Source organism: Tympanuchus pallidicinctus, unplaced genomic scaffold, assembly GCF_026119805.1.
Source record: "Tympanuchus pallidicinctus isolate F22 unplaced genomic scaffold, pur_lepc_1.0 scaffold38, whole genome shotgun sequence".
NCBI lineage: Eukaryota > Metazoa > Chordata > Aves > Galliformes > Phasianidae > Tympanuchus > Tympanuchus pallidicinctus.
Window position 1 is genome coordinate 881,393 of NW_026294756.1, and position 26,668 is coordinate 908,060.

A 26,668-nucleotide genomic window follows, 5' to 3' on the forward strand; every position below is an offset into this window, starting at 1 on the left:
AGGACACGGACACGAGGGGAAGGACACAGAGCGACAGAAAAGGGTGGACACGCGTGGTGACGGACACGAGGCAGGGAAGACGCGGGGGGGCACGGCCACGAAGGGACAGACGCTGAGAGATGGATGGAGAAGGGCGGGCAGGGAGGGAAGGGCGGGGGGAGAGCAGGGAAGGACGCGGCACGGCGGGGAGCGGGGAGCTCGGAACAGCCGCGAGCGCGACACGCGTGTTTGCGGTGGGCACGCGGGGGGGCCGCGTGTGCACGAGGCCGTGCGTTCGGGCGGCTGCGTGCGCGGCGCTTCCCCCGTCGGCCTGCAGGTGTCAGCCGTGCCCGAGCGCTGAGCCGCGACCCCCGCGGACGCGCGTGGCGGTGGGGCTTTGCGGGGCCGCCCGCAGCCCGGCGGAGCTGCCATGAGCGCCGTTCTGTCCTCTCTGCCACGGCGGCTCTGATCCCAGCTCTGATCCCAACCCGGGACCGAGGGGGATTCCCGGTGCGACCTGAGCTGAGGACCCTGTTGCCGCCCCCGTTTCGGACCCCGTGGGCTCGGTGTCACGGTGTCGCATGGCCCGGCCCACGCTGTGACATCTCACCCAGACTAAAGGTCCTCGTCCCCCCGCGCTCCACCATGGAGGCACGTGAGGCCGTGCAGTGGAGGTGGGCGCTCACCTGGGACCCCCCACCCCAACCCCTGGCGCTGGCACCACCCTGCACCGTGCCCCCCATTCACTGTGCCCCCCATTCACTGTGCCCCCCACGCCCAACCCCACACGCCCTCCTGCCCCCCCCCCCCCGCCATACAGTGCCAGAGCCCCAGCACAGGGGCATTGCTGTGCCTGTGCACCCCAGATGGAAGGAACATTTGCGAGTGGATGAGCAGCAGCAGTGACCCCCCCAGGCCCGGTTACGCCCCACGCAGTGACACGGACCCACAGGGACCGCCCGTTCCTCTTTCTGAGCACAGCAGCCGGCTGCAGGCGAGTCGGGGTGCTGGGTTGGGTGGGGGGCAAACGCAGCCACGGGGACCCCGGCCACGAAGGAAGGGGCTGTGGGCTCTGTTCCTCTGACCCCCTCTTTCCTCCCAGGCGGAGCCATGGGGCGCCCCATAGCGATGCTGCTGCTCCTGATGCTGCTTCCCCACGGCATCGGGGCAACCACCTCGCAGCCCTCGCTGCCGCCGTGCCGCTGCGATGCGGTGGGCAAAGCGCCGGACTCGTGCTCCGGTGCCGATTGCCTCTGCGCTGCGCCCCAAGGCCCCGTCAACGCCTCCGATTTCCACGCACGGGAATGTCGGGACGCCGTGGGGATGGTGGATGCGGCCGCGGGCGGCGGCGTGGCGGCGGTGGCGGTGGGGGTGGCGGTGGGGCTGGGGGCGGTAGGGGTGGCGCTGGGGGTGGTGGTGTGGCGGTGCCGGAGGACGGCGGGCGCTGCGGGGTGGGGGAAGCGGGAGCCCCCTGCAGCCCATGGGCAGCCCCGCTATGTCAGCCGTGAGGCAGAGAGCAGCTCTGCTGCCGTGGGGGTGCGCCTGGCTCCCGATTACGAGAACGTCTTCGTCGGCTCCTACGCGGCCCCCGGCGCAGCCCCGGTGCAGGATGGAGAGCGTGGATGGCAGCAGGAGGGGTACAGGTGAGTCTGCAGAGAGGGGGGGCTGTGGGGGTACGTGGGACCCTCCTGATGGGCTGCATTGGGCCGTCCTGTCTCACTTCATCCCACCCCATCCCACCCCATCCCACCCCATCCCATCCCATCCCATCCCATCCCATCCCATCCCATCCCATCCCATCCCATCCCATCCCATCCCATCCCATCCATCCCATCCATCCCATCCCACATCAGCCATTCATCCCACTCCATCTCATCCTCATCTCCATCCCATCCGCAGTCCGTCCCCATCCCATCCCATCTCAACCCATCCATCCCATCCTACTCCATCTCAACCCAATCTATTGCATCCTCATCCCATCCCACTCAATCCCATCCCCATCCCATTTCAACCCAACCCATCCCACCCCATCCCACCAAACCCAGGGATCAGACACCCGTGGGGCCCTTTCCTCCCCATTCATCCACCCGGGGGTCCGTTCCCATCTCCACGGGGCGCTGCCCCACTGACCCCCTCCCCACAGCCCCCAGGCGCCGCCGGACGATCTCTATTTCCTGGAGAGCGGCGCAGGGGAGCAGCCCATCTACGCCAACACCGGGACCCCCGGAGAGGACATCTATGTCAGCCCCGACCCGTGAGGGCAGCGCCCCGGGGGATTCTGCAGCGCTGGGACGGCGGAGGGGATTTTCCTCTTTTTTTTTTTTTTCTGTTGGTTTTCTTTTTTGCAATGAGAGCAAAACGGCTGCGCCGCCGTTTCCTGCGCGGGGCGGAGGGAGGAAGCGGCCGCTTCTCCTTGGGGTTTGCGCTGCGAAATGGGGACGGGGCGGCGGGACGCGGCGATCCCTGCACGTCGCTCCGGAGCTCCGCGTGACGCCGGGACCGACGGCCCCAAATGCTGCCCTCTGTGAAATCCGACGGCCTGGGACAAAAAATGCCGTTTTTGGACGCTGCTGGCAGTGTGTGGCTGCGAGGTGGGTGGTGACATGGGGGCACCCCGTGTCCCAGCCTCGCACGGGTCCTTGTGATTCTCCACGGTGACATTAAATGTTGGGCTGTCCTCAGTGACCCGTGGGACTCACGGTCTGCTGGAACCCCCCAGGGGCTGTGTGGGGTGCTGGGGGTCCCGTTCCCAGAGCAGAGGTGCCAACAATACGGGTCCCACACTGGCAGGTTCCTATTTCCCAGTCCCTTAAGGCCACGTCCCCATCATGGTGACCCCACGTCCCACATCCATTGAGCTGTGGTCCCCAGAGCCCATAACCCCAGGCTGGAACTCCTCCTGTCCCCCATCCCCATGTCCCCATGTTCCGTATCTCAATGTCCCCGTGTTCCCACATGTCCCTCTTCCCCATGGGTGCCACCTCCAAGTCCCCATGTCCCAGTATCTCCATGTCCCACATCCCCACGTCCCCGTGTCTCTGTACCTCACATCCCCACCCCCATCCCATGTCCCCCATCCCATATTCTCATATGTCACAGCCTCATGTCTCATGTCCCCATCCCCCTGTCCCCCATGTCCCATATCCCTATGTCTCATGCCCCCCGTCCCCATATCTCATGTCCTCATGTCCCCGTCCCCATATCTCATGTCCTCATGTCCCCGTCCCCCTGCCCCCATCCCCTGGCTGTGGGTACCAGTAAATGGGTGCCACATCCCCGATGCGGTCAGGGCTTCCCAGCGCCCGCCCCAAGGCCACAACGGGGGCAAAGTGCTGCTGGAGCGCAGCCCACACATGACTCACCCATGGGTGACGGATTGGGGGCTGGGGGGGGACGTGGCCGCGTGGGGCCGAGCTGCTGGCGCCGTGTTCCCATCACTTTATTCATTTACATCGCGATTGGATTCATAGAAATATATAAATATACCAAAAAAAAAAAAGAATCCCAACAAAGGCGTACAGTGCAATAAATAACGAGCAATAAATAAAGGACTGTATAAAAAAGGCTCAGAGGAGCCGGGGGGGGGTGGGGGTGGGGGGCTCCTCCTGCTGAACCAATGCTTTAAATAAGGGGAGAGGGGAATAAGTTACGGCGTGGAGTGATGGCAGTGGGGTCTGCGGCCCTGGGGTCGGTGCCACCAGGATGGGGTGGGGGCCCTGCAGCAGGAGGTCAGACATCAGCATCGGGAGGCGAGGGGTCCCTGCAGGTGGAGGTGCTGGGTCCATATAGACAGAGATGACGAGTTCCTACATCCGGAGGGGATGGAGCCCTGCAACAGAGCTGCCAGTCCCTGTTTGCAACGATGGATTCCTTTAGGCGAAGGCGAGGGATTCCTGTGTCTGGAGGCGACGGATCCCCAGACCCAGAGCTGATGGAGGCCCACATCCAGACGTAACGGAACCCTTTGATGGGGGTGACGGAACCCGACGTCCACATCTGGCAGATCCCTACACCCAGCAGCGCTGCTCCCCGCACCCAGGGGTGACAGGTCCCTCCAGATGGAGGTGGGCACCCCTCCACCCAGCGGCGCCCTCAGGCGCAGTGACAGCGAGTGACCAACATATCCTCGAAGACAGAGCTGACCAACCTGCCCTCTCCATCGTAGTGCATCAGCACCATGGGGTCGTAGGCAGCCGGCACACAGCAGGGCGCCGGGGCAGCGCGGCTCAGGGCGTGCACGCGGGCCTGGATCTGCGCATGCATGCTGGCGGCGCGGTAGTTGTGCGGGCAGGAGCCCTGGCAGAAGCGCATGTCGTAGCTGCGCGGCGCCAGCACCCAGTCGTCCCACCCGATCTCCTGGAAGGACACCTTCAGCACCCGCCGGCAGCATTTCCCCTCGCTCTTCCCGCACTCCTCCTCCAGCCCCCGCCGTCTCCTCGCTCCCCGCCCCTCCCCGTCCCACGTTTCCACTTCCAGAACCGCGTTCCCGGTTCCGGTGCCGTCCCACGGAGCCGACGCGTCGGAGCTGAAGGTCAACTCCAAGCGCAGCGCGGCGCTGCTCCCGGCGGCCCAGTGCCGGATGAGCGACGTCAGGTCCAGGTGGAGGGAGCGGGGGTCCAAATCCCGGCCTTGCAGCAGACGCGGGGCCCCGCCGGACCCCCCGGGGGTGTAAATGCTGACCCGGAGCGGTGCTGAGTGCGGGGGGAGCGGCAGCCGTGCCCGCAGCACCTGCGGCCTCTGGCGGAGAGCTCCGGTGCGCGGCACCAGCAGGAGGTAACGGTACGGCCCGGGGGGGTCCCGGCGTCCGCGGGGGTCCCGCTGACCTTCGGGGTCTCGCTGCCCGTGGGAGTGCTGGTCGCCGTCGGGATCCGGCTCTCCGTGGGGGTCCCGGTGTCCTCTGGGTGGTTCCTGCCCCCCTTGGGGGTCCCGCTCTCCCCGGGGGGGGTCCGGCAGGCGCCGCACTGTGGGATGAGAGGACGGCCGGTGTCACAGAGACCCCACAGCGCGCCATGGGGTTCCTCCCTGCCCACCCCCCGCCTCCCGCGGGATGAAGGCACCGGGGCTCCAACCCCGTCCCGCGCAGTGGTGCCCCCCGACCCCCGGTCCGGACGGTTCCCCGCATCCCCCCCGCTGTGCCGTTATCAGGGATCGGTGCTTTTAAATGGAAAATTGCAACTCCTCCTCCTCTGAAGGCAACGTTGGGAGCGGCGGGAGGAGGAGAGGAGAGGAGAGGAGAAGGAGGAAGAGGAGAGGAGGAAGGTGACAGCGGTGGATTCATGTCCGGTCATGTCCCGGCACGTGTCGGGGCAGGGGTGGGTTGGGGCACGGTTTGGAGATGCAGTGGGATGTGGCTTGGGGACATGGTGGGACATGTTTTGGGGACACCGTTTGGGGATCCGGCGGGATGCGGGTTGGGGTACGGTGGGACACGGCTGGGGGACGCGGCGGGATGAAGTTTGGGGACGCGGTTTGAAGACACACAGGATGCGGCTGGGGGCGCAGCTGGGGGCCGCGGTCCGGGGACACGACGGGAGCGCAGCGTCCACTTACGGATGGCGGTCAGGCGGTGCCAACGCGTCGCGGCCGCCGCTCCGTCGCGCTCCTCCCGTTCCCGGCTGCGGTTCCCTCGCAGTTCGGCCACGCGCCGCTCGTACAGCCGCCGCGCTCGGCTGATGATCTCCGGGTCCGGAGCGTGCGGCACGGGAGGGGGGGCGGCCATGCCCAAGCGCCGCAGGATGCCGTGTTTGATGGCTTCCAGCTGCTGCCCGTCCTCGTCCCACGCGCGGGGCCGAGGCTGCGCGCCGCCCGCCAGCAGCAGGAGCTGCAGGCAGGTGACGGTGACGGCCCCCACGTCCCGCAGCATCGCGCAGACGGCGGAGGAGGAGGGGGGAGCGGGCGGGGAGTTGCAAAACCTCTTGCGCAAAGGCCCCGCGTGCGGCTCTTATCGATGCCGCGAGGAGAATGAATGGAGCGGAGCAGCCCCGGGTTTATATAAGCGGGACTTTGCCCGCCCTCCTCCCCCCCAATCCCAGCCCCCCCCCCCCCCCCGCCCCGGTCCCACGGATGAAACTGCGGGCTCTGCGCGGCGATGGAACGAGGAACGGCCGCCGTTTCGGGCGGACGCTTCGCGGCGCCTCCGGGGGGGAGATGCTGAGCGGACCGAGGGGCGGCGGCGGGCGGAGGTCTCGTGGGCGGCACGTGGAGCTGAGCGGGGATGGGGATGGGGATGTGCGTGGCAGCAGCGCGCCTCGCCTGCCTGCCCTCCCCGTCCCCTCCTCGTCCCCCCCTTCCGCAGCGAGAAGCTCGACGGGTGCCAACACGAGCGGGCGGAGCGGATCGGAGCCGCGATTAAAGAGCGGCACTCCCCAAACGGAGCTCCGGCTGATGACACCTCAGCCCGGCTTTGCCGCACGTCGCTGCTCCGGTCCTGTTCTCACTGAAGTAACCGCGCTCGGGGTTTGCATCATTCCTAGGACGGTGCCGGGCGCGGATGGCTCCGATCCAGAGGCGCTGATGCAGAGCCGCGTGGCAACGGGAAGAGCTCGTGGAGGAGAACCGACGGGGGGTCCCACGGCTGGGCTCCGTCGGAGCTTCCTCCACCAGTAAGAGGACGGACCAAACCCGGAGAGGTCAATGAGGGCAGAGCCGGCAGTCGCCCAGCCCGGAGGTGGAGAGGGGCTCCAGGCAACGGGGGCTGGGACCGACCGCCCCACTGTGGGCAGAAGGGATGTGAGCCCCGTGTGGGGACGGTGTGGGGTGGCCTCTGGTTGGGGCACACGAGGTGACACAGCTGCATTCCGCGCTGCTGAGCTCACAGCTCAGCTGCTCCGTGGCGTTGCCACCAGCCCATGATTTATGCTTATCTCGGCAGCCGGGCGCAAGCATTATTTCTGCCTTTTTCACCCAGATTCTTGACGTTTCCTGAGGCAAAGAAAGGAGAACAAGATTTTCACCCGTGGCCACGTGAAAGCATTGGCTCATCAGCACGAGCGGCTGCATGCGGGGGGTTGGCACAGCGTGAGTGCTGTGCTGCTCCTGGGGGGGGGGAGGGATGGAGGGAGGGGTGGGTTGATGAGTAATGGGTGGATGGATGGATGGATGGATGGATGGATGGATGGATGGATGGACGGACAGATGGATGGATAAATGGATGGATGGATGGATGGATGGATGGACGGATGGACAGATGGATGGATGGATGGATGGATGGATGGATGGGTGGATGGATGGATGGATGGATGGATGGATGGATGGATGGATGGATGGATGGATGGGTGGATGGATGGATGGATGGATGGATGGATGGATGGACGGACGGACGGACGGACGGATGGGTGGATGGATGGATGGATGGATGGATGGATGGATGGATGGATGGACGGACAGATGGATGAATGGAACCCCTCAGTTGCCTTTGTGCTGCCTTTCCCTGCCCTCAGCTTCTGCCTACCACACTTTTGGTTCCTCTGGGCCATTTCCTGAGGCAGCACTGCTGCCAGAGCCAACTTTCCTCGAGTGCTGCATCCCACGCACAGCTCAGCGTGCCACCATTGGGCTCTGCACGGCCACATCCCCATCCCCGCAGCAGGGACGGGCATGCAGCAGCTTTGTGGGGTGAGCAGCAGCCGTACGGAGCTGCCGAGGGCACGGGGCTGCCATGGGGCAGCTCAGCTCCCAGCAGGATGGCAACCCGCAATGCAGGATCTGAGCTGTGCAGGTGGCTGGGAAAGCTCCCATCTCGTCGGCCATCGCAGCACCCATCCATCGAGCGCGACGCAGTGAGTTCTAGCCCTCACAGCTCTGCTCTGGCAATGCATTTTTGGGGCGGTGGGCGCTCCGTGTGCTGCCATCCCCTCCACGTGTGGTGCACGGAGAGGAGCATCAGAGCTTTTGCAAAGCCGGATGTTTTCCTCCCAGAGGCGCCAGCGGTGAAGCCGGAAATTTTACAGCCAGGCAGCAGCGATAAAATTTGTGCTTTCAGAGCAGCATTTGCGGATGCTGAATGATCTGTTGGGAAATTCTCCGGCGTGTCCTCGCCAGCCTGCACGATCAGAGCACGATCAGAGCATCCCCCCGCCTCCATCAGCACTGCGCTGCCGGAGGTCGCACGGAGGAATTTCCTGCCTTTATCATGGGCGAAGCGCAGCCCGGAGCCCGGGGCACTGCGGAGCACGGGAAGGTGTCACTCGGCTCCCCCTGCAGATCTCTGGCAGGATGAGGTCCAGCACCGTGCTGCCATGGGAACCCATCGCATCCACCTGCAGCTCCGCGCAGCGCAGCGACCCAACAGCAGGAGGAAGTGGAGGGGAACGGGGCAGCGCCGCTTCCCCAGCGCTGCCCGCGGCGCCCCGAGGAGGCTCCCATTTCTCCATGCTCTGCCAGCACCACGCGGTGCCCAGAACTGCAGTGACAGTGGGCATTCAAGATCTGGGCAGCATCACCGCACACAGCTTTGCTCTCTCAGAGGAATGGATTTGGGCACGGAGGGCTCAGAAACGACGGCTGCAGCCCAGGGTGCAGCGTCCCGAGTCCGGCCTGTGCCGTCATGGTGAATGTGCACAACAGAACCCTCCTGACCTTTGGCTATCTGTAAATAGATGGGCCGGATCAGGTGAGCGCAGGCAGCCTCGGTGCTGCTGCAGCAGGAGTGGGACTGACTGCTCTCCCTTTGTTCTGCTTACGGCATTCACCAAAAATGAGACTTCTGCTCCACTTGGAAGCGACGCTGCGACCTGACGGCACGCAAGGCTCAGCCCACCCCCGACCCCTTCGCCTGTGCAAGGCAGGAAATTGCTCAAACCCTTCGGCCAAAAATGGAAATCTCATCCTGGATGGTGCCGTTCACCGCCCAGCAGCGGGGCTCTGGGCAGCAGGACGCCCCCTCCCCACAGATGGGGCAGCGCGGAGCTCCTCAAAGCCATTCCTGTGCGAGAGCCCCAGTGCACAGCGCTGCCATGGGAAAGCTGGGGGTTCTCGTGGTGTCTGGGCTGGGCATTGTGAGCAGGGGCCAATAAGAGCTCCTGTCAGTGGGGTGGGGAGCAGCCAAAAGGAGAAGAAAACAGAGGGAAGCGGCTGCAAGCCCCCACCCCAAACCCCCCCTGGGCTCTGGGCAATGAGAAGTGATTTGAGATTTGGAGCAGCTGGCGAGCAGCCCCAAAACCACTGCGGGGCGGAGGGATGGACTCTGCTGACAACCCTGGGGGTGTTGGGCCCCCGGGGGTCCCCAACGCTGTCGGTTCATGGCTGAGCTGGGGAGAGGCGGCAGCTGGCCAACATCCCAACGTCCCACCTCAGCCAGGAGGATGGAGGAGGAGGAACAGAGCGGCTCCCGGAGGGGCGATGCTGGGGGAAGGGTCTGCCCGGAGCTGCTCTGCAATGAGACCCTCCAGCATCGCCCCAAGCCACGGCCAAGGAATGCATGCAGGGTGCGTGGGGCCCAAGAGCAGCAGCTCCCATGCAGGGAGCTCAGATTGCAACACATCGCATGACATCAGCGGCACCTCGTGAGCCAGCTTGAGCCCAGCGTTGCATCAGCACTGCAGGCACGTGAGCACCTGGCCCTGCATCCCCAGGCTGAGCTGTGCGACACGGAGCAGGCAGACTCCCCAAGGGCAGCAGGATTCCCTCCTTGATCCCCTCCTGCCACAAAGCTCGGAGCAGAGGCAGCGTTGGCCGTCGGTGCCCCCGTTGGGCAGTGCATTTTTGGGGCACGGCTGCAGCCCCCCAGCAGCTTCCATCTCAGTGCTTCACCACCGGAGTCAGGAGCAGAATGGATCCATGCTGGGCTCACAGAGACGAAGCACAGGGCAGTGTTTGCTCCCCCGAATCACAGGCTCACAAGAATGAGCAGCGCAGGTGGATGCTGTGCCTTCCCCTCTGTGATGGGATTTTCTGTGGTGCCACAGCACACTGCAGCTCCACGGTTCAAATCCTTCCTTCCTGCCCTGCTCCAGCCCCACGTGGGACTTCGTGCCCAGAGCGGAGCTGCAGACAAGCTGCTCCCACCCCCCAAAAGGCACCAGAAATCCAAATCCCGTTCAAGAACAGCACGAGGCAGAGTTAAACTCTTTATTTACTTTGAAACACGGGTTTAAGTTCTCAGTTACAAAGTCCAGTGGAGCAACAGCGAGCAGAGGGAATGCGAGCGGCCCTTCGTGACACAGCCCTTCGTGGCACACAGACTGGTAGGGGTTACAAGGCACTGCAAGAACACACTGTGGAGAACAGAAGCCCCCACAGATTTGAAGCTGTAGCTCCAGGAGTCCTGCGAGCACAGATGGGCAACACCAGAGAGCTCCACTGAGCCCACAGCGACGTCGGCACGACAGGAGGGCGGGGGGCAGAGCAGCACTGGGACACACAGCACCTCAGGACAGACAGAACCCCAAAGGTTCGCTCTCCCCAAGCAATGAGGATCCCCCCCTCCTTTCCCTCTGTCACATCCCAGTGCGTTGCAGGAAACCCCCAGAGCCCAATGCAGTGTGGCTCCTGGAGAGCACAAGGGGGTGAAGGAGCTCGGAGCCCCCAACCCCCCAGAGGGGCCCTCAGCTCCCAACGCTCCGCTCTGCTCCCCCAGCGCAGGACAAGGCACTCCCTGTTCATCAAAGTAAACATTTGCAATGGAAGAAGCTGGTGCAGTGTGAAACCTGAACGCGTGGTTAAGGAGCACGGAGCTGTGTTTGAGGGCAGCGCGCAGCTTCGTTCCCTAGCGTTAATTCCTGTTGGGGGTTTGCTTCTCTGCTTTGCCTTAAGACAGATGGACAGAGCAGCTCCCGGCTTTCTGCTCGCTCAATGAACTGCCAGCATCCTCAGCTTTGTTGGAGGTCTGGCAGAACACCACCGGGGCCACGTCAGGCACCAACCAGGCACGGACACAACCTGTAAGTGCACTTAAATGCTCCGGGGCTGCTGCTGCAAAGAGCCACCTGCTGCCCACGGGACCCGCTTCAAGCAGCCCAATTCAGAGCCAGGGGACGCAGCAGCACAGCACCCTGTGCTGGAACTGAGGCACTGGAAGGTTCAGCATTGCCTGCGAGGTGCTGAGACTCCAAAAGCAACACCTGAGCGCGCTGCTGAGGTCAGTAAACATGAAGGAAAGCGGCTCCCCCTCTGCTCCCGCATGGAGACGGTGCTCGGTTTGAATCCGCTCTGAGCTCTTCTCACAGCTCTCAGCCCCACACCACAACCACGGAACACCTCCCACCATCCCTCCACACTTCTGTCCCTCCCCGCTGCTGCTGTGCTCGGACACAGTCGGGTTGGGGAGAGCTCCAAATCAGCGAGAACTGCTTCTGCCACGCCTGGGTTTGGCACCGCGGTGACGCAGAGATGCCAGCAGCTTTGGGCTGCGCCCTCGGCCTCCCCAGCGATTCTGCAGGTAAAGGAGCTTTGAAGCTCGTATTTCCTTTTTGCTGTTTCGTACAACAGATGATCGCGTGGAGCCCAAAGGCAACACCTCCCCACATCGCAGCCCCCCAGGGACGAAGGAGTTCTCGGGTACCTGGAGCTCCTCAACGCCTTCCGCAGCGTTTGATAACCAAAACCCTGACACCAACGACCCCCCAGCACCGCAGCCAGCCCCGCTCCCCTCCGCCACCACCTCAAAACGTGGCACCGGAGCCCACAAGGGAACCCCCCTCATTCTCTCTCCCACACAAAACGCCCTCACCCCACTTCTCAGCGCACCACCACAGACGATTCTGATCCTGAAGCACCGCCTTCAAACATCACCGACCGCAGGCGCCACCGCCAGCGCTCAGCCCGACCGACCCACGCTCCTTCGTGCGCCCACCTGCAGCCAGCAGCGGGGCTCCATCAGTGCAAACCAGCAAATCCCCTCCGCTGAGACCTGGCAGACAAAGCAGCGCTCAGCAGCCCCGCATCGCTTCTGAACCACAAACAGCCCGAGCTGCACAGACCCCCAGGGGCCACCGCCATCACCGACGGCAGAGAAGCGCTCAGAATCGGTTCATCCAACAACAGCAACAACGAAAAAGCTTTAAAAACAAAGCAAAAGCGTTTAATTTAGGTCAGATTAAACAAACTCAGCTCAGCGCCATCTTTAAAAGGTTTCGCTACCCGAAACGCCGCTACCGCCCCGACCCCCTCTGAGGACTAACCAGCCACAAAATAATCAGGAAACCCAGAAGATTATACCATAAATTACATTTCTAAGGGACTGCCAGCACAGGAGCTCTGCCACAAAGACCCAACACAGCATCTCCCCTCTCATAGCCCAGCAGCTACAACAGACCAACAGCTCCTCCCAAGCGGAGCCGCACCAAGAGCTCGACTATTTGGGAGCAGCCCTGAGCCACAGATACTTAAACTAAATATTAAATAGAATAAATTACACATCTGAAAGCCTGCCACGACCTGACGGGCACTGCGTGGTGTCCCAGTGCCAAGGACAGCATTGACTTGGAAGGCAAAGTGGGGCAGGACAGCGTTCCCCCCGCGCACCCAAGGCAGGTCGGATGGGGCCCTGGGCAGCCTGGCACCGTGTGAAAGGTGGAGGCTGGCAGCCCTGCGTGCAGCCGGGGGTTGGAGCTTCACGATCCTTCCAACCCAAAGCATTCTATGATTCCCTGCACCCAGTGCCTCTGCTGTGGGACCCGACGCCCATCCTCACTGCAGCAGAACCATTCATCACCAGGAAAACAGAAGGAACGATGCTCCAAACCTTGCACAAAGATTTTTCTGTATGTGGTTTTACATGCAAACGGCCAGCAGCTGCGTGTGGGCTCCCAGAGCAGCTCTGAGATGCAAGGTGCCCTTTGGCAGCTCTCCCTGGCAGCCACGTGGCAGCGCCAGCGATGGGCACCGAAGTTAAACATTACTCCCCACCCAACCTTCAACGAGAACAAAAGTTCACAGCGAAGGAAGTTATAAATTACTCAGCCTTCGCCTTAAAAATAACAGCCAGCACCAAGAGATCGCGATAAAGATCTCCTGCGGAGAAAGTGGCCTTTAGCAGAGCTCCTCCGCAGGGAGCCAGGCGCTGAGCGCAGCGTGGGGCCGGGAGGGCAGCCCTGAGCCAGCGCTGAGGACGCCTGGAAGGACGCGGTGTGAGCTCAGATCCCCCCGTGTACAAACAGCCACCTGAGCCGCGACCCAACACGCAGCCTTTCCACCTGCAGCCGCAGCAGCAAGGCCCCCATGGAGAAGGCAGCCACCTTCTCCTTTCAAAAGCAGTTTCTGAGGCCCCTCGTCCCCAGCAAGCAGTTTTGTCGTTTTCTCACGCCGTCCCAACTGATTTCAGTTGCACTTTCGCATTAGGAGCTACAATTTGGGCCAACGAGGAGAAACGCAATGAGACAGAAGGAAAGCAAACCTTCCAGCTCAACAAGCAGTCGTTAGGAGACGGGGTTATCGATTCCCTGCACCCAAACACTGAGCCTGGCCAAGGAGCTTCCCTTCTGTGCAGGCTGGCAGCACTCAGCAGCCGTCGCTTGGCCAGAGATGAGCTGTGGGGAAAGCACAGCACGTGTGCTCCAGGAATGAGCAGCTGCAGGTGTTAGAGAAGGGATCTCGATTTCTTCATTGAAATACACACGTTTGACCAAAAGAAAAAAAAAAGAGAGAGGAAAAAGAAAAAAAAAAAAGTCAATTTCTGGACGTGGGGTTTTTCCATTTCTGAAGTCTCCAATCCTCGCTCCGTACGCCTCGCACACAGCGTTCCTCCCACACCTCAGCGGCAGGGGGGGAGTTTAGGAAGTGCAACAGCAGGACGGCTCCCGCCTGCTTTCAGTGTTCGTGCTGACAATTGATTTTGTCTTCAGAATGCTCCAAAACGTCGAGCATCTCCTCGATGATGGCCTGCAGCGCCCGGCCCAGCTGCTCCGCGCTGTACGGCTTCCCCAGCGGAGGCACATGAACAAAAGCCGACCTCCCGCAGCTCTGGTATAAGGAAGTGTAATAAGTGAAGTCACACAGGTACCTGAAACATAAAAACAGAGCTGATTTAGCAACATGTGGCAAATAAAGCGTGCAAACTGCAGGACACAGCGAGCCGTGTTATCGCTCGGCGTTGCATCAACATCCTGCAATAAAAAGCGCAATGCAAGTCAGGCTGAAGCAGCGGCACGCTCACAGCACCTAAACTAGGACAAAACACAAAGGCTGCGTGCTTTCCCAGCACCAGTGTGCGACCAGGGGACAGAGCAGTGCCAGCACTGAGTGCAGCTGAGCACACAGTGAGCAGGCACTGCAGGCACTGCACGGACAGCAGGCACTGCAGGCACTGCACAGACAGCAGGCACAGCAGGCACAGCAGGCACTGCATGGACAGCAGGCACTGCAGGCACAGCAGGCACTGCAGGCACAGCAGGCACTGCAGGCACTGCAGGCACAGCAGGCACTGCAGGCACTGCAGGCACTGCAAGCACTGCAGGCACTGCACGGACAGCAGGCACAGCAGGCACTGCAGGCACTGCATGGACAGCAGGCACAGCAGGCACTGCAGGCACAGCAGGCACAGCAGGCACTGCATGGACAGCAGGCACAGCAGGCACTGCATGGACAGCAGGCACTGCAGGCACTGCAGGCACTGCATGGACAGCAGGCACTGCAGGCACTGCATGGACAGCAGGCATTGCAGGCACTGCAGGCACTGCAGGCACTGCAGCATGTACCTGCTTCCCGCAGATCACTTCGCCCCATACCTGCCAGCATCCTTAGAGATGGTGACGGTGACGTCCAGCCCCAGTGCTGAGACCCTCCTGCAAACCACGTCCATGTCAATGATGGAGTCGATGCACTCTGGGCCGCCTTCGACGCAGCACTGAGAGCCTGGGCAGAAACGGCAGTTGTCTAAGCCCTTATAACCCACATTATGGCCACACTTCTCCAGAGTGACAGTGGTAGCCATACCCGACACACCTACATGCACCACCAACTGCGAGAGAAAAGAAACACGTTACATCAACCAGCAGCCTGCAGTGCACTGAGCACCAGCAGAGCCTCGGCCTGAGCCCCTGCACGGCCAGCACACAGCCAGCCACTGTAGCAACCGACGGCACGAAACCATTCTCGTTTTGTCCCCAGCCCTCAGCTCTAATTAATTACGGCACGGAGCGGAGCTGCCCTGGCAGCCCTGCGTGCTGAGCTCCCGTTAAGTGCAGCACTGCACTTTGAGCCACAAAACGCTGCAAATCCAGGTGTTTGGAAAGAGCAAAGGATGCAGCTGAGGACGCAGCAGGGAACGCAGCTGGCAGCACAGAGCTGCACTGCACGCGCGTCGGCTCCATCTCTTCTCCTCCCTTCACTCACTTGTGGACTGTGCTTTTTCCACAGTGCAGGGATGAGTCTCTGCACTGTCTGATATTCCACCGGGACTTCATAGACATGCAGATCCACGCCATCTCGCAGCCCGAGCTTCTCCAGCTCCTAGGAACACGTGGGAAGGAACAGAGCAGGGTGGTCAGGTACAGGTGGGGCAGCGCTGGGTGAGCAGGGTGAACATGCAGTGCTGTGAGCACAGTGCAGAACACGCAGGACCTGCGCAGCTCCCCCCAGAGCCACGGCACAGCAGTGACAGCTCTCCTGGTTTCATCTCACAGAAGAGTGGGGTCCCATGGAAGGAGAGGCTGAAGGACAGAGCTGTAAGGGCCTCGGGGCAGCTCCCCGCCTGCGCTCACACGGTTTGTTCTGCTCAGGCAGCGCAGGGCTGAGCAATTTGACAGCGCTGAACTGATGGGAGCTACACCAGCAACTCCCACGCTAAAAAAAAATACATGAAAATAATAAGGAAAAGGGTTGGCTTCATTATTTTCAGAAGTGACTCCTGTTCAGTTCTTGGAAGAAGCAGACGGAGCAGCAGTGAGAGCAGCCCCAGCTGCTACCTGCATGAGAGCAGCAGCAGCCATCAGTCTCCCCTCCTGCTCCAAGGATTGGGCAGGCGAGCAGCAAAGGCTCCCTGCATTGACTCCTGCGTGACAACCAGTGATGCTAAGTCACATTTCACCACATCTTTGCACAAATCCACCTTCCAAACGCTGGCTGCTTTACCCAGCACCTTAACGAAGTCACTTGTTCACACATTACAGCACTCACACACAAGGCAGCTTCTTTAGGAAGAGCTCTGCAGCGTCACTTGTAGGAATTCATCACTGCTCCTCCACTGAGCTCCCGAATCCCAGCACTCTGCACCGCTCACAGCTCCCTCTCACAGCCCTCCACTCTCTAATAAAGATGTACTCTGGCCCCCAGACAACTCATTATCCACTGCCTTGTATACCTGACAAACACAGAAAAACGAACACGTCTGACCCATTCCCTGACCCCCGGACAATGGGCTTCTTTGTGAGCCCTTAATATCCCTATCAGGTCTGTCTAGACACCCTGACAGCCATTGTGCTGCTCCCTGACCTCTCCACTGAGCCCCGGCACAGCCAGACGCGCTCTGCTGGGATGGGATGGGGATGGTGGGATGGGGATGGTGGGATGGGGATGGTGGGATGGGAATGGTGGGATGGGGATGGTGGGATGGGGATGGTGGGATGGGGATGGTGGGATGGGGTGGTGGGATGGGGATGGTGGGATGGGGATGGTGGGATGGGGATGGTGGGATGGGGTGGTGGTTCAGGACACACCTGGGCCATGCTGGCACCGCATCCCGCACCACTTCCTGCACAGCTGCCGAGAGCCCCCAACCAAACGTTACAGAGATCAAAGCGTGGCACAGCACAGGTGGGAGGCAGAGCGTTGCTGCTGCGAGCTGTGAGGAGTTATCAGCCCCTCTGATCCATTTGGGATCTCTCTCCTGAGCACCCAGCTCTCCAAGCATTTATTTAGCCCTTTTTATTTAACGCCCCTGAAGGTGAGGCATTCTCTGTGTTCACTGTGTGTAAAAAATAACGGAGCTTCAAAACTGAGCAGCGACACCAGGAGTTCACAGAATCGCACGGCTTCAGTGCAGGGAAAGACACCACAGCTGTGCTCTGTGTCAGAGCCCAAACAACACCAGGAAAGAAAAGCAGGGAATCTTATCCTGGGGATGCGGGATAATAAAAGATGCAATAAAGCAGAACTGGCTCAGCCCCGGAGCTAGAAAGGATTTAGGAAGATTGTTTAATTGATTTTTCTTCTATTAAAATGCAGATCACACCGTCTGGGGGCTCAGCAACTCAGACGCCTTTGTGTCCACGCTGCTCCATGAGGGCCCCGTCTGAGCCGCACAAAGCCCACCTCGGCGGCTCAAAGCCGTGCTGTTCCTTTTTGTCTGGGCCCCTCGGGCTGAGACGGGGTGAGGGGAGGGGGACGTGGGCACAGCGCTGCAGGATGGACCGCAGGGAGGTGGGTCCTGCTGCTGCTTTCCCTTCCCAAAGCAGCCCTGAGCAACGCGAGCTGAAGACGCTGCTCCTCGTCGCGCGTCAACGTCAGCTTTGCTCCTGCAGGAACAGCACAGCACCCGCCTCTCATCCTGCCCCACACACACAGCGCCCTGCTGGGCATCTCTAGCAGAAAACCAGGAAACAAGAGCTGACGTGGCGTGAGGAAGAACCAAGCAAACCAACGGCCTCATGGCCGCCCTTCAGTAACACGCCGTCCTCCCCAGCCTTGGCTGAGCAACTCGGGTGCATTCAGCCCCAGAGGCTCTCGGAGCCAAAGGTTTCCTCTCCCCTCACCAGTCAGCACGTTGGACATCTGGACATCGGCTGACTGTAATTGATTAGAGCTTGAGATTTAATTTAAAAGCATTCTGAAGAAGATATTAATCCCCGAGCTCTGAAGGGAAGAGAGACGTGTTGGGGAGAGAAGCAGATCCAGTTTCCCGGGCAGCTGCACTAAAAGGCACCGTGAATTCCCAACGGCTTTGTCATCAACCACCTCCAGGAGCAACAAATAAAGGAGAACCGGGAGAATGTGACAGTGCTGCCCAAGCTGATGGTTTACAGAACATCACAGAGCGCCCTCAGCCCTGTTCAGCAGGGCATTCTGATCTGCTCAAGCAGTGCCACTCCATGAGCACTTCAACCGCAGCCCCACGTGCTGAGCCCCATTACAGCTGGGAGGGCTTAAAGGTCGACCTGCTCACCCAGAGCCAGGCTGCAGCGGAGAGAAAAACGTACAAATTCCTTTCTGTTTATTTATTTTGAATTCCCTCTGCTAAGTGGTGGAGAAAGACTGCGGGCACCGCTTAACTCCTCTGAAACGCAGGGAGTCAGGCTAGGGGCTCCTTATCTGCCTCTGCTCTACGAACCCGACCTCACCATGTTCTACCAGCATGGGGATCGTGTAGAGGTGGACAAAACATCACCCAGCTGAGTGCCTGCACACGGGGCGAGCCGGCCTCAGTGGACAGAGCAGAATCAGGGCTGGAACGCGTGCAGGCAGGGGACGGTGCTGCTCCAAGGCCGAAGTTACAGCCTTACCTGCACTGCAATCCAGCTGGCGTTGACGGCGTGCTCTCCAAAGGGACCAAACCCTGAAAGAGAAGAAAAGCCCCCGGTGAGCAGCTGAGCCCTGCAGCTTGGACTGCAGCTGCCCTCTGCGCTTCTTGGATTTATGTGCTCTGAAAGAAAACCCACTGCTTGTAACACCCAGTCCCTACTGGAGGTGCATTTTCTCCTTGCTGACCAGGCTAGGAACACTTGTTAGATACAGAGCAGTGGAGTGATGGCACAGAACGAGGATCGTGATTGGAGCTTCTAACCCTGATGGTAACAGCCCACAGCAGATGCTTCCACAAACAAATCTGCCTCCAGAACCCCTCTGCTCACACCTTCACCAACATCTGCTGCCTTAAGAGGAACCAAACAGAACAGTGCTGACCCTCCTGCACCGAGCACCAAAGGTTATGACAGCACTATAAAAACACTTAACTCCCGCATCTGCATTTCCTAATGAGTAACTCAGAGTTAACTAGTAATCCATAACATCTTTTCCTGAGCAAGCACACAAAGGTTAGGCATTTATCTGGGCGCAGGGTCAATATGCTTTAATTTAAGATGTCAGAGCTACCCCACGAGCCCAATGCAATCAGGAGGCACACATTTCATCTAAGCTGAAAGGACCGAGAGGGACCACAAATATTACATGACACACTAATGGAAACCTCCCGTGTGCTGCCAGCAGAAGGCGAGGGCTGAGGTTACGCCGCACACGACGGCGCCGGGGCTTTGTACAGCATGGGCTCAGCACCAGCCATCTCAACCGAAGCCTCCAAGTTGAACCACAGTCAGTATCTCCCCAGAATAAACCTCCTGGAGGCTCCCACGAGATCCAAATGCAGACGTTGTTTCCCCATAGCGATGAGAGACACCAAACGCCTCTCGTTGGGACGGCTTCTCTACAAAGCACACCGGAGGGCTGCAGCTCTCCAGGTGCCCCCAGCGTAACCAAAACCTCTCGTTCTGAGCCCAGCTGGGCCGGCACAAAGCCCCTCTCACTCATCTCCGCACCGATTCCTTTCACGGCAGATGAGCAACTTTCTCTGCAGCACCAAACTGGCCGCAGCCATCCCACGTCCACCACGGGGCCCTGCAGGCGCACAGCACCGAGCCCTCCGTGCAGACCTGTACGGGATTATGTCCTTACGGAGTTCTAAAAGAGAAACGGCACAGGAATGAGGCTTGCCCTCAGCGTGACACGCACAGCAATGAATGGGAACTCAGCGTGACATCGGCCATGTGCTATCATGGGCAGATCCAGCGAAATAAGCTCTGAATTTTAGAAGCAGTTCCCCCCCCCCGGTGCAGAAGACGGGAAACAAAAGTACTGCGGGGATCGGGGGGACATCACGGCTGACGGGTTGTGTCTGCTCACCGCAGCCCCCGGGCTGGGAACGCTGCGCTGTGACACGCGGGGACCGCGCTGGCCGTGGGGCCGCTGCCTCGGGGAACCCACGAATGGGTTCGTGGCACGGGGATGGAGGCGGCACGGCGTCCCCAGGCACCAAACCCCCTCCGTTCTCCCGCAGCCCCCCGAACCTCCCCAGGGCGAACCGGCGCCGGTCCCCGCTGCAGCCCATCGCAAAGGAACAGCAGCAGCATCGCCCCCCCCCAGGGCAGCCCGCACCCCTCGGCAGCACCTCGTGCCCCGGGCAGCTCCTGCCAGCCCCTCCCCAGCCCCGCACTCGCAGCGGGACCCCAGGGCTCACCTCACACCCCCCCGACCTCCCCCGTGCCCCTCACCGCTCCCCTCCCCAATCCCGCAGCGCAGCTCCCAGCGCCCGCCACCGCCCCCCCGCTTACATAAGGGAAGCGGAGCCCACTTGGCCGCCCCCTCCCCGCTCTCCCGCCCCAGTCCCGCCGCCCGTACCCGTCACCACCACCGCCCGCCGCGGTTTCTCCATCTCCGCTCCCACCCTGCCCGCGGCCGCACCGCACTGAGCGAGCGGCTCCGCACGGTCATAGAGCGCGCTCCGCCCCGACGCTCAGAGCGGCGCCGCGCGGCCATAGAGTGCGCGCCGCCCCGAAGCCCAGAGCGGCCCCGCGCGGCCATAGAGCGCGCGCCGCCTCGCTGCCTAGAGCGGCTCGTGAGCGCCGCTTCCGCCGCCGGGAGAAAAGCGCGAGGCCGGGGGTAGCGGCCAACCAGGCCGCCTCGACTCTGGGTCCCCCCGAGCTCCTGGGGCGGCAGCGGAGGTGGAGCGGTCCACAAGGGGCTGAGCCCAGAGCCGCCTCACGGGCTTATTGCGAAGCGCGGGCTCGAGCTAGTTAAACCCGTACAGAACGCTACGGTGGTTTCACGCCCAGCGTTCCCGATCCTGCTGGGCTCGTGCTGGTGGAGTCCTGAGAGGAACGGAACGGAACAGAACGGGCCAGCGGGGCCAACTGGGAGCGCCGCTGCTTCCCGCCTCGCTTTTCAATTTACGGCACTGTCGTGACTCAGGGGACCGGCGGCCCCGGTGATGCTTTACGGCAGAGGTCGGGTCCTGCGCGTTGATTGGCTCCGCGGTGGCCGCGCCGCGCTCTGATTGGCCCCGCGCGGGGCCGGGGGCGGTTTGAGCGGCAGTGCCGGGCGCGGCGGTGGCTCCGCGGTTCCGGCACGATGGTGAGTGCGGGCCTGGGCCGGGCGGCGGCGGGCGGCGGGCCTGGGAATCCCCGCCGCTCTGGGGAGTCTGTGTGGAAATACAGGCGGTCCCCGCGCCCCGGTTCCTGAGGCCTCTCTCTCTTTCCCCCGCAGCTGCCCCTGTCGTTGCTGAAGACGGCGCAGAACCACCCCATGGTGAGTCCCGGCCCTCCCGTCCCACTCCCGTTGTGGCCGCGGGCTCGGCGCTGTCCTGCCGGGCCCGGTGTCCACGTGGTGACCCCCGCTTCTTTCAGCTGGTGGAGCTGAAGAACGGAGAGACGTACAACGGGCACCTGGTGAGCTGTGACAACTGGATGAACATCAACCTGCGGGAGGTCATCTGCACCTCACGGGTAAGGAGCGGCGCGGCTGCTCGGTGCTGGGACCCCCGTTGTGCCCAGAGACCCCCCGTGCTGGCAGCCCCTCACCTCCAGCCCTGCAGCTGAGTGGGGCTCGCAGAGATCCTCGCTCCTCTGCATTGCTTTTGCCCCGAGTGTGAATGTAATGCAGCTATTTGTGAGCTGTAAGAAACAAATGAGCCCAATGGCGGGGCAGGGTGAGAGCGCTCAGTGTGGAGGGCTGGTGACAGGTCCTGTTCTGGTGCTGAGCTGCATTCTTGGTGCCCGCTCCATGCAGTCCCATCAAGCACAGCGCTGGCTTTTGTCAGCGCCTGCCTCTCGCCCTCTAACTCCACTTCAAAAATAATCAGGGCCTCTTGTTTACCCGGGTTGTGCCTCGTCTGGTACTTTTGCCCATGGCCAAAGGTGCTCCAGAAGATTGGGATCTGTGCTTTGAGTTCTGACCTCAGCCAGAAGTGTCTGGTCTTGTCCCTGCCAGCCTGTGCCTGGCCACGTTCCCGCTGCTGTCTGTGTCTGAGAACACCAGAGGTCTGTGGGAGAGGCTGTCAGGGAAACCCTTCTTCTCTGGAAAACCCTTCTGCAGCCTTTCGTGGCTGTTGGACCCACGGCAGGAAGGTATTGGCCAATACTGCTGGGGCACGGAGACGTTTGCACGTAAGCATGACCGAGCAAATGTTTAAGGAGGACCTTAAGGGCAGGGAAGTGAGCCCTAAAAATGTGCAGATCCCCAAATTGGCGGGGCAGATAAGTTCTGCGGGAAGGGGTGGCAGCGGCAAAGCCTTATTAGTGCTTGCAGAACGGGGGACGCCGGCCTTTAATACTGCTTCCTCAGAAAGCGGCTTTGTGCTGCTGGGGGCAGAGCGCTTCCTCAGCATTTATTCCCACCGAGCGCCCTGCAGTTCACTCCCAGCCCCGAATGCCCCCGCAGCGCTGCCGGAAGCCTTTCCTGGCGGCACGGTGGGGATCAGCCACTAGATGGCACGGAGCGGCGGCGGCTGTTTACCCCGGAGCTGGAACGAGGAAGCCGGGGACCTGGCTCCATCCCTTCCTGCATCGGGAGCCAAAGTGCAGCCGGGCGGATCCAGGCAGGGTGGGGTTTTGCTGGGTGCCTGTTTGAAGCAGGCTGCTCCTCTCGCGCACACGGGACTTGCCTGTGCGTGCGGCGTTGCCCCAAATAACTCCGGAGCGGAGGGGGGAACGACTTGATCCTGGAGAGGTGAAACGAGGCATTCTGGTTTCGCCCACTCCCCTGGGACAATCCTGGACGCTTTGTCCACGTGTGATGGTTGTGAGGAGCCCGTGTGCAGCCCAGCCCTGCAGCAGAGCAGAGCCGAGCGCACGAGGCTCCGTCCCTCCTCCCGCTTACATCAGTTGTTATTCAGCTTTCACATGCAGTTCCTATTCCCACAGCCACAGGAGCTGAAGCCCTGATGGGCCGTGGCCTAGCAAAGCCCTGAAACTGCCTTAAACAAAACACAGAGGCAGCTGCTCCGTCGCTTGGCACCCGAAGGTTTATTTTAACGCGATCTTTAAGCTCTTGTTTTCCACCGCCGCGGTTCCTGCGCGCTGCTGGGCGCACCCCACACCCAGCTGGACGCTGCCCTGCTGCTCAATCCACAGCGCAGAGGAGTGCAGTCGTTAGGTGACTCTGGCTGGGGTTTCTGCAGGGGAAATCTGTGCCTTTGCCTCTGCTGGAACAGCCCTGCGTTGCCGGAGTTCGGTGCTCGCAGCAGCTGTGTGCAACTCGCCACGTTTCCCTCTCCAGTCCCACTTTCGATTCTCTTCTTGTATGAGAGGCAAAGGGAAGGTGCTGTTTCCTCAGCCTCTTCTTCTTTCGTTTTCTGTGAGTCAAAGGCAGTTGTGGACAGGCTGAAACGTCAGTGGCTCGTGGCTGAACGCCCCCTGCCACCAGCAGGCCGTAGGGCTGCATGTTTTGGAGGGAAAAGAGGAATTTCACAGCTAATTATGGCTTACACTTCCAGAAAAAAAGATTGTTGTATCTGTCACACTCTCCAGAAGTGATGGAAATACTCAAGTGCCAAAAAAGCCACGTAAGAGCACGTGGCCCTTGCTCTCAGCCTAACGCGCTGCTCCCCAACAGGATGGAGACAAGTTCTGGAGGATGCCGGAGTGTTACATCCGTGGCAGCACAATCAAATACCTGCGGATCCCCGATGAAATCATCGACATGGTGAAAGAGGAGGTGGTCTCCAAGGGCAGAGGCCGTGGGGGGATGCAACAGCAGAAGCAACAGAAAGGCCGTGGCGTTGGAGGTGCTGGACGAGGTAACGACAATCCTTTCTGCTTTTCAGTTCGGAGAGGGGTGACTGGAATTCCTGCCTTTGAATTTCACTTGTTGGGCAAGGAAGGGCCGATGCTTCTCAGCTTTGAACCCGGAGCTGTTGATCTGTGGGAAGCTGGAGCTGCTGCTGGGCAGGATCTAGTTGAGTGAGTGTGTTGTCTGGCTTGAAAGGCAGCCTCTGCCAAAGAGCAGCGAGGAGACGTGCCAGGGATGAGCCTCGTTCCTGGGCTGGGCAGGAGCTTAAGAGACTCTCCGTGTGTTTGTGCCCCTCCTGGCTGCTTGCAGAACGCGGCCCCACCAAACTCCTGGTGTCTGTTAGCTTTGCAAATCTGGGAGGGAAACAAGCAGCTGTTCTGTCTGAAATCAGACTTGAATTTGGCCACCCTCGTGGTAGGAAAAGGCCACCTTTAGTGCCATTAGGATGGGACTCCTCATCCTGCCGTCTGCCGATTTCTTCTTTATTTTTAACCTAAGTTATCTGAAGGTTTGTTTTCTTCCTGCTCCAAATTAATATTTGTTGTTTCTGATAAAAGGTTGCCACTTAAATAGAAATGGGCCGACCCAGCTCTCCCTTCCTCGTTCCATTTCTCGTGGCTGGGTTATCTTGGAGCACTTCAGCCTGGGGAAATATTTGCCCTTTCTGAGCACAGTGCTGCTGGATGCCTGAGAAGCATTTCTCCCTTGTGCTCACACCTCCTGCCACGTCTTTGCAATCCCTGCTCAGCCCCAGGGATCTTCAGCGCGGGCTGAGCCTGCAGTGGGAGCTTAAATGCCAGACAAACTTCCTTGCTACAACAAAACCGAGTTCAACTCGGGGGATCTGGGTTTTACAAGGATCCACGGAGTGCCCTTAATGAGCAGCAGGATGAGAGGAGCCCCAAGAGAAGGCAGGGGGGGCCTGGTGTCACACTGGGACACACCAAGAGCCGCATCCACATCTCCCAGGGACTGCAGGAGGAAAATCCCTCTGCCATGGCTGCTCCCTGTGCTGCCTCTGAGCACACAGGAGTGACCTTTACCATTCTGAAGGCGCCTTTTATTTTTCCTTCTTCCCTTTTTGGAGTCCAAAGCATTTGGCACAGCGGCTTTTTGGATGCGGTTATTTGGACAAATGTTTTAGCTGAAGTATTTTCTGTGCTGTGGAAATATCCACCTTGTGGAGAGAGTTCTGTTGGAGGTGGAGTTCCCTGCTGTTTTGATGTGCAGCTTAAATTCGCTGATGGAATATTTTAAAGGGAAGCTTTGGCATTTGCTAATTAGCTAAGAGGTTTGGCTCTCATTACCGAGACATTAAGGGGGAAGAAAAAAAGGGCAGGACAATTTTGTTGAGAGGCCAGCAGGCAGAAGTAAAGCTATAATTGTGCAGGCAGTTGAAAGGATTATTGTTCCTGACACTGGTAATCCTTCGTCTTCTTGGCTCGCCCAGTGCAGAAGCAGCGCAGTCTCTGCTCAGCCTCTCAGGCTGCTCGCAGGGCTCCAGCTGCTTCCCAAGGGCTGCAGGGTTAGGAGCAGCCTCCTTCCTCCCTGGTTTGGATGCATCTCAGCTGAACGAGCAGAGCTGCAGAGCGAGCCGCCCCGACTGCCTGCAGCGGATCGGAGTGGGAGGCAGGGCTGCAGGCGTCAGCAGCTCTCAGGGCAGAGAGGAGCACAGCGCCGGGGTGCCTGGGACTCATCACAGCCCCCAGGTCCTCTGCCTTTGTGCTCCACTGCTGGATCACCCCGTCCACAAGCGAGGCGGTGACAGACGTGGATGTGTTTTCTCTGTTTTGTTGCCTTGAAAGCGAGTCGCCCTCTTTGCTGCTTTTGGATTTGGTTGTACAGCTTTCAGGGGCGCAGCTTGATGCTGATCCCGCTGCTGACAGGCGCTCGGTTTAAAACTGGGTCTCTCTGCCTTGGTTTCGTTTTCCAAAAGAGGTAAACTTGAATTTGTGTCGATTCGCAGCCTGCCAGGGGGCACATTAAAGCACCAGAGAGCTACTGCTGAACTTGCAGGTGATGGGAGGTAAGCTTGTGCCCCTGGTGAACGCAGACAGGCTCTGGAGTTGGTGAGGGAGAAGTGCAGAAGTCGCCTCTCTGCCTCCAAGAGAGGCCACAGAACAATCCCACCTCTGGGCAAACTAACAAACAGCGAAGCTGTGGGAGATGTTACAGGCTCACTCTGATGCTGTTCTCTCTCTGCTCTTTCTCCTCACCCTGCAGGTGTGTTTGGGGGCCGTGGCCGAGGAATACCGGGCAGCGGAAGAGGCCAGCAGGAAAAAAAGCCAGGCAGGCAATCGGCGAAGCAGTGAGGGGCTGCGTGAGCCCCGGCCAGGGACAGTGCGCAGCGCTCCTCGGTGCCACCTCAGGATGGCCATGGGTTCACATCCTTCAACCTCTGCTCCTCCGTCAGTCGATCCGTGCCCGAATCGCGTTGTTCGGAAGCCCCTCGCTGTTCCATCTGATCAAGTGCAGCTCTGGGCTTCTTTTAGCCAGCCAGCCTGTAATTGGAAATGTTTAAAAAAGAAGTTAAGGACCTGACTTCAGCACTATTGAATCTGTTGGGATCTCTGTTTTAATTTACGAGCATCTCCTGGGCGCTGTGAGATCTGAGGCCAACGCTTTCGGGCTCGGTCGTGTGGCTGGTTTGGTTTTCATTTCGTTTTGTTTTCTAACACTTGGCACACTGGCAATGTCTCACCTGCTCACAGGCGCAGCGTTTTGGTTTAAAAACACTGAACTTGGGGAGATGGTGCCTTTAGTGAGCGGCCGCAGGGTTTGTTTGGTCGTGTTTGAACACAGCAAACTGTCAGGCTGCCTCCTTCCCCTCCTTTTGGGCAGTCTGTCTGTCTCTGGCCTTGGCTTAAAGGAGAACCGGCACGGATTTCGCTTTGGGCTTCAAGGGTTGTTTCCAAGAGAGCTTTGTGACGAGCGAGGGTTTCCCAATTAGTGTATAGCTAATTTGACTTCAGATTAGAAGTTCCCTTGAAAGGAAATGCTTCTCTGTGTTTTCTTCTGAAAGGCTGCAGCGCCCCTCGCT

The 26,668-nt window shown here is 60.3% G+C and overlaps 4 protein-coding genes across 7 annotated transcripts in view; 2 read left to right on the top strand and 2 right to left on the bottom strand.

Annotated features, from left to right (window-relative positions):
• RAB3A (RAB3A, member RAS oncogene family) overlaps positions 1-26,668 on the top strand; it is a 55,538-nt gene that overhangs the window by 7,907 nt on the left and 20,963 nt on the right. The window lies entirely within an intron of this gene.
• On the bottom strand, positions 2,551-5,842 carry GDF15 (growth differentiation factor 15). Its single transcript, XM_052699717.1, has 2 exons — positions 5,530-5,842; positions 2,551-4,940 (listed from the first exon to the last, which is right to left on the bottom strand). Exons 1-2 carry the CDS (start codon positions 5,840-5,842, stop codon positions 4,072-4,074), a joined length of 1,182 nt encoding a protein of 393 aa, XP_052555677.1. The 3' UTR covers positions 2,551-4,071.
• PGPEP1 (pyroglutamyl-peptidase I) lies at positions 10,034-20,721 on the bottom strand. Of its 4 annotated transcripts, none has more exons than XM_052699971.1 (5): positions 20,649-20,721; positions 18,354-18,406; positions 15,250-15,366; positions 14,643-14,875; positions 10,034-13,918 (listed from the first exon to the last, which is right to left on the bottom strand). In XM_052699971.1, the coding sequence occupies exons 4-5, from the start codon at positions 14,846-14,848 to the stop codon at positions 13,726-13,728; spliced, it is 399 nt and encodes a 132-aa protein (XP_052555931.1). In that variant the 5' UTR covers positions 14,849-14,875; positions 15,250-15,366; positions 18,354-18,406; positions 20,649-20,721; the 3' UTR covers positions 10,034-13,725. The 4 variants fall into 4 exon arrangements, with proteins under 4 accessions (XP_052555931.1, XP_052555930.1, XP_052555929.1 ...); XM_052699970.1 differs by lacking the exon at positions 20,649-20,721 and adding an exon at positions 20,242-20,376 and having other exon boundaries at positions 14,643-14,769; XM_052699969.1 differs by lacking the exon at positions 20,649-20,721 and adding an exon at positions 20,242-20,375.
• On the top strand, positions 20,731-26,624 carry LSM4 (LSM4 homolog, U6 small nuclear RNA and mRNA degradation associated). The gene is made up of 5 exons (XM_052699974.1): positions 20,731-20,973; positions 21,106-21,147; positions 21,246-21,344; positions 23,452-23,635; positions 25,852-26,624. The coding sequence occupies exons 1-5, from the start codon at positions 20,971-20,973 to the stop codon at positions 25,938-25,940; spliced, it is 417 nt and encodes a 138-aa protein (XP_052555934.1). The 5' UTR covers positions 20,731-20,970; the 3' UTR covers positions 25,941-26,624.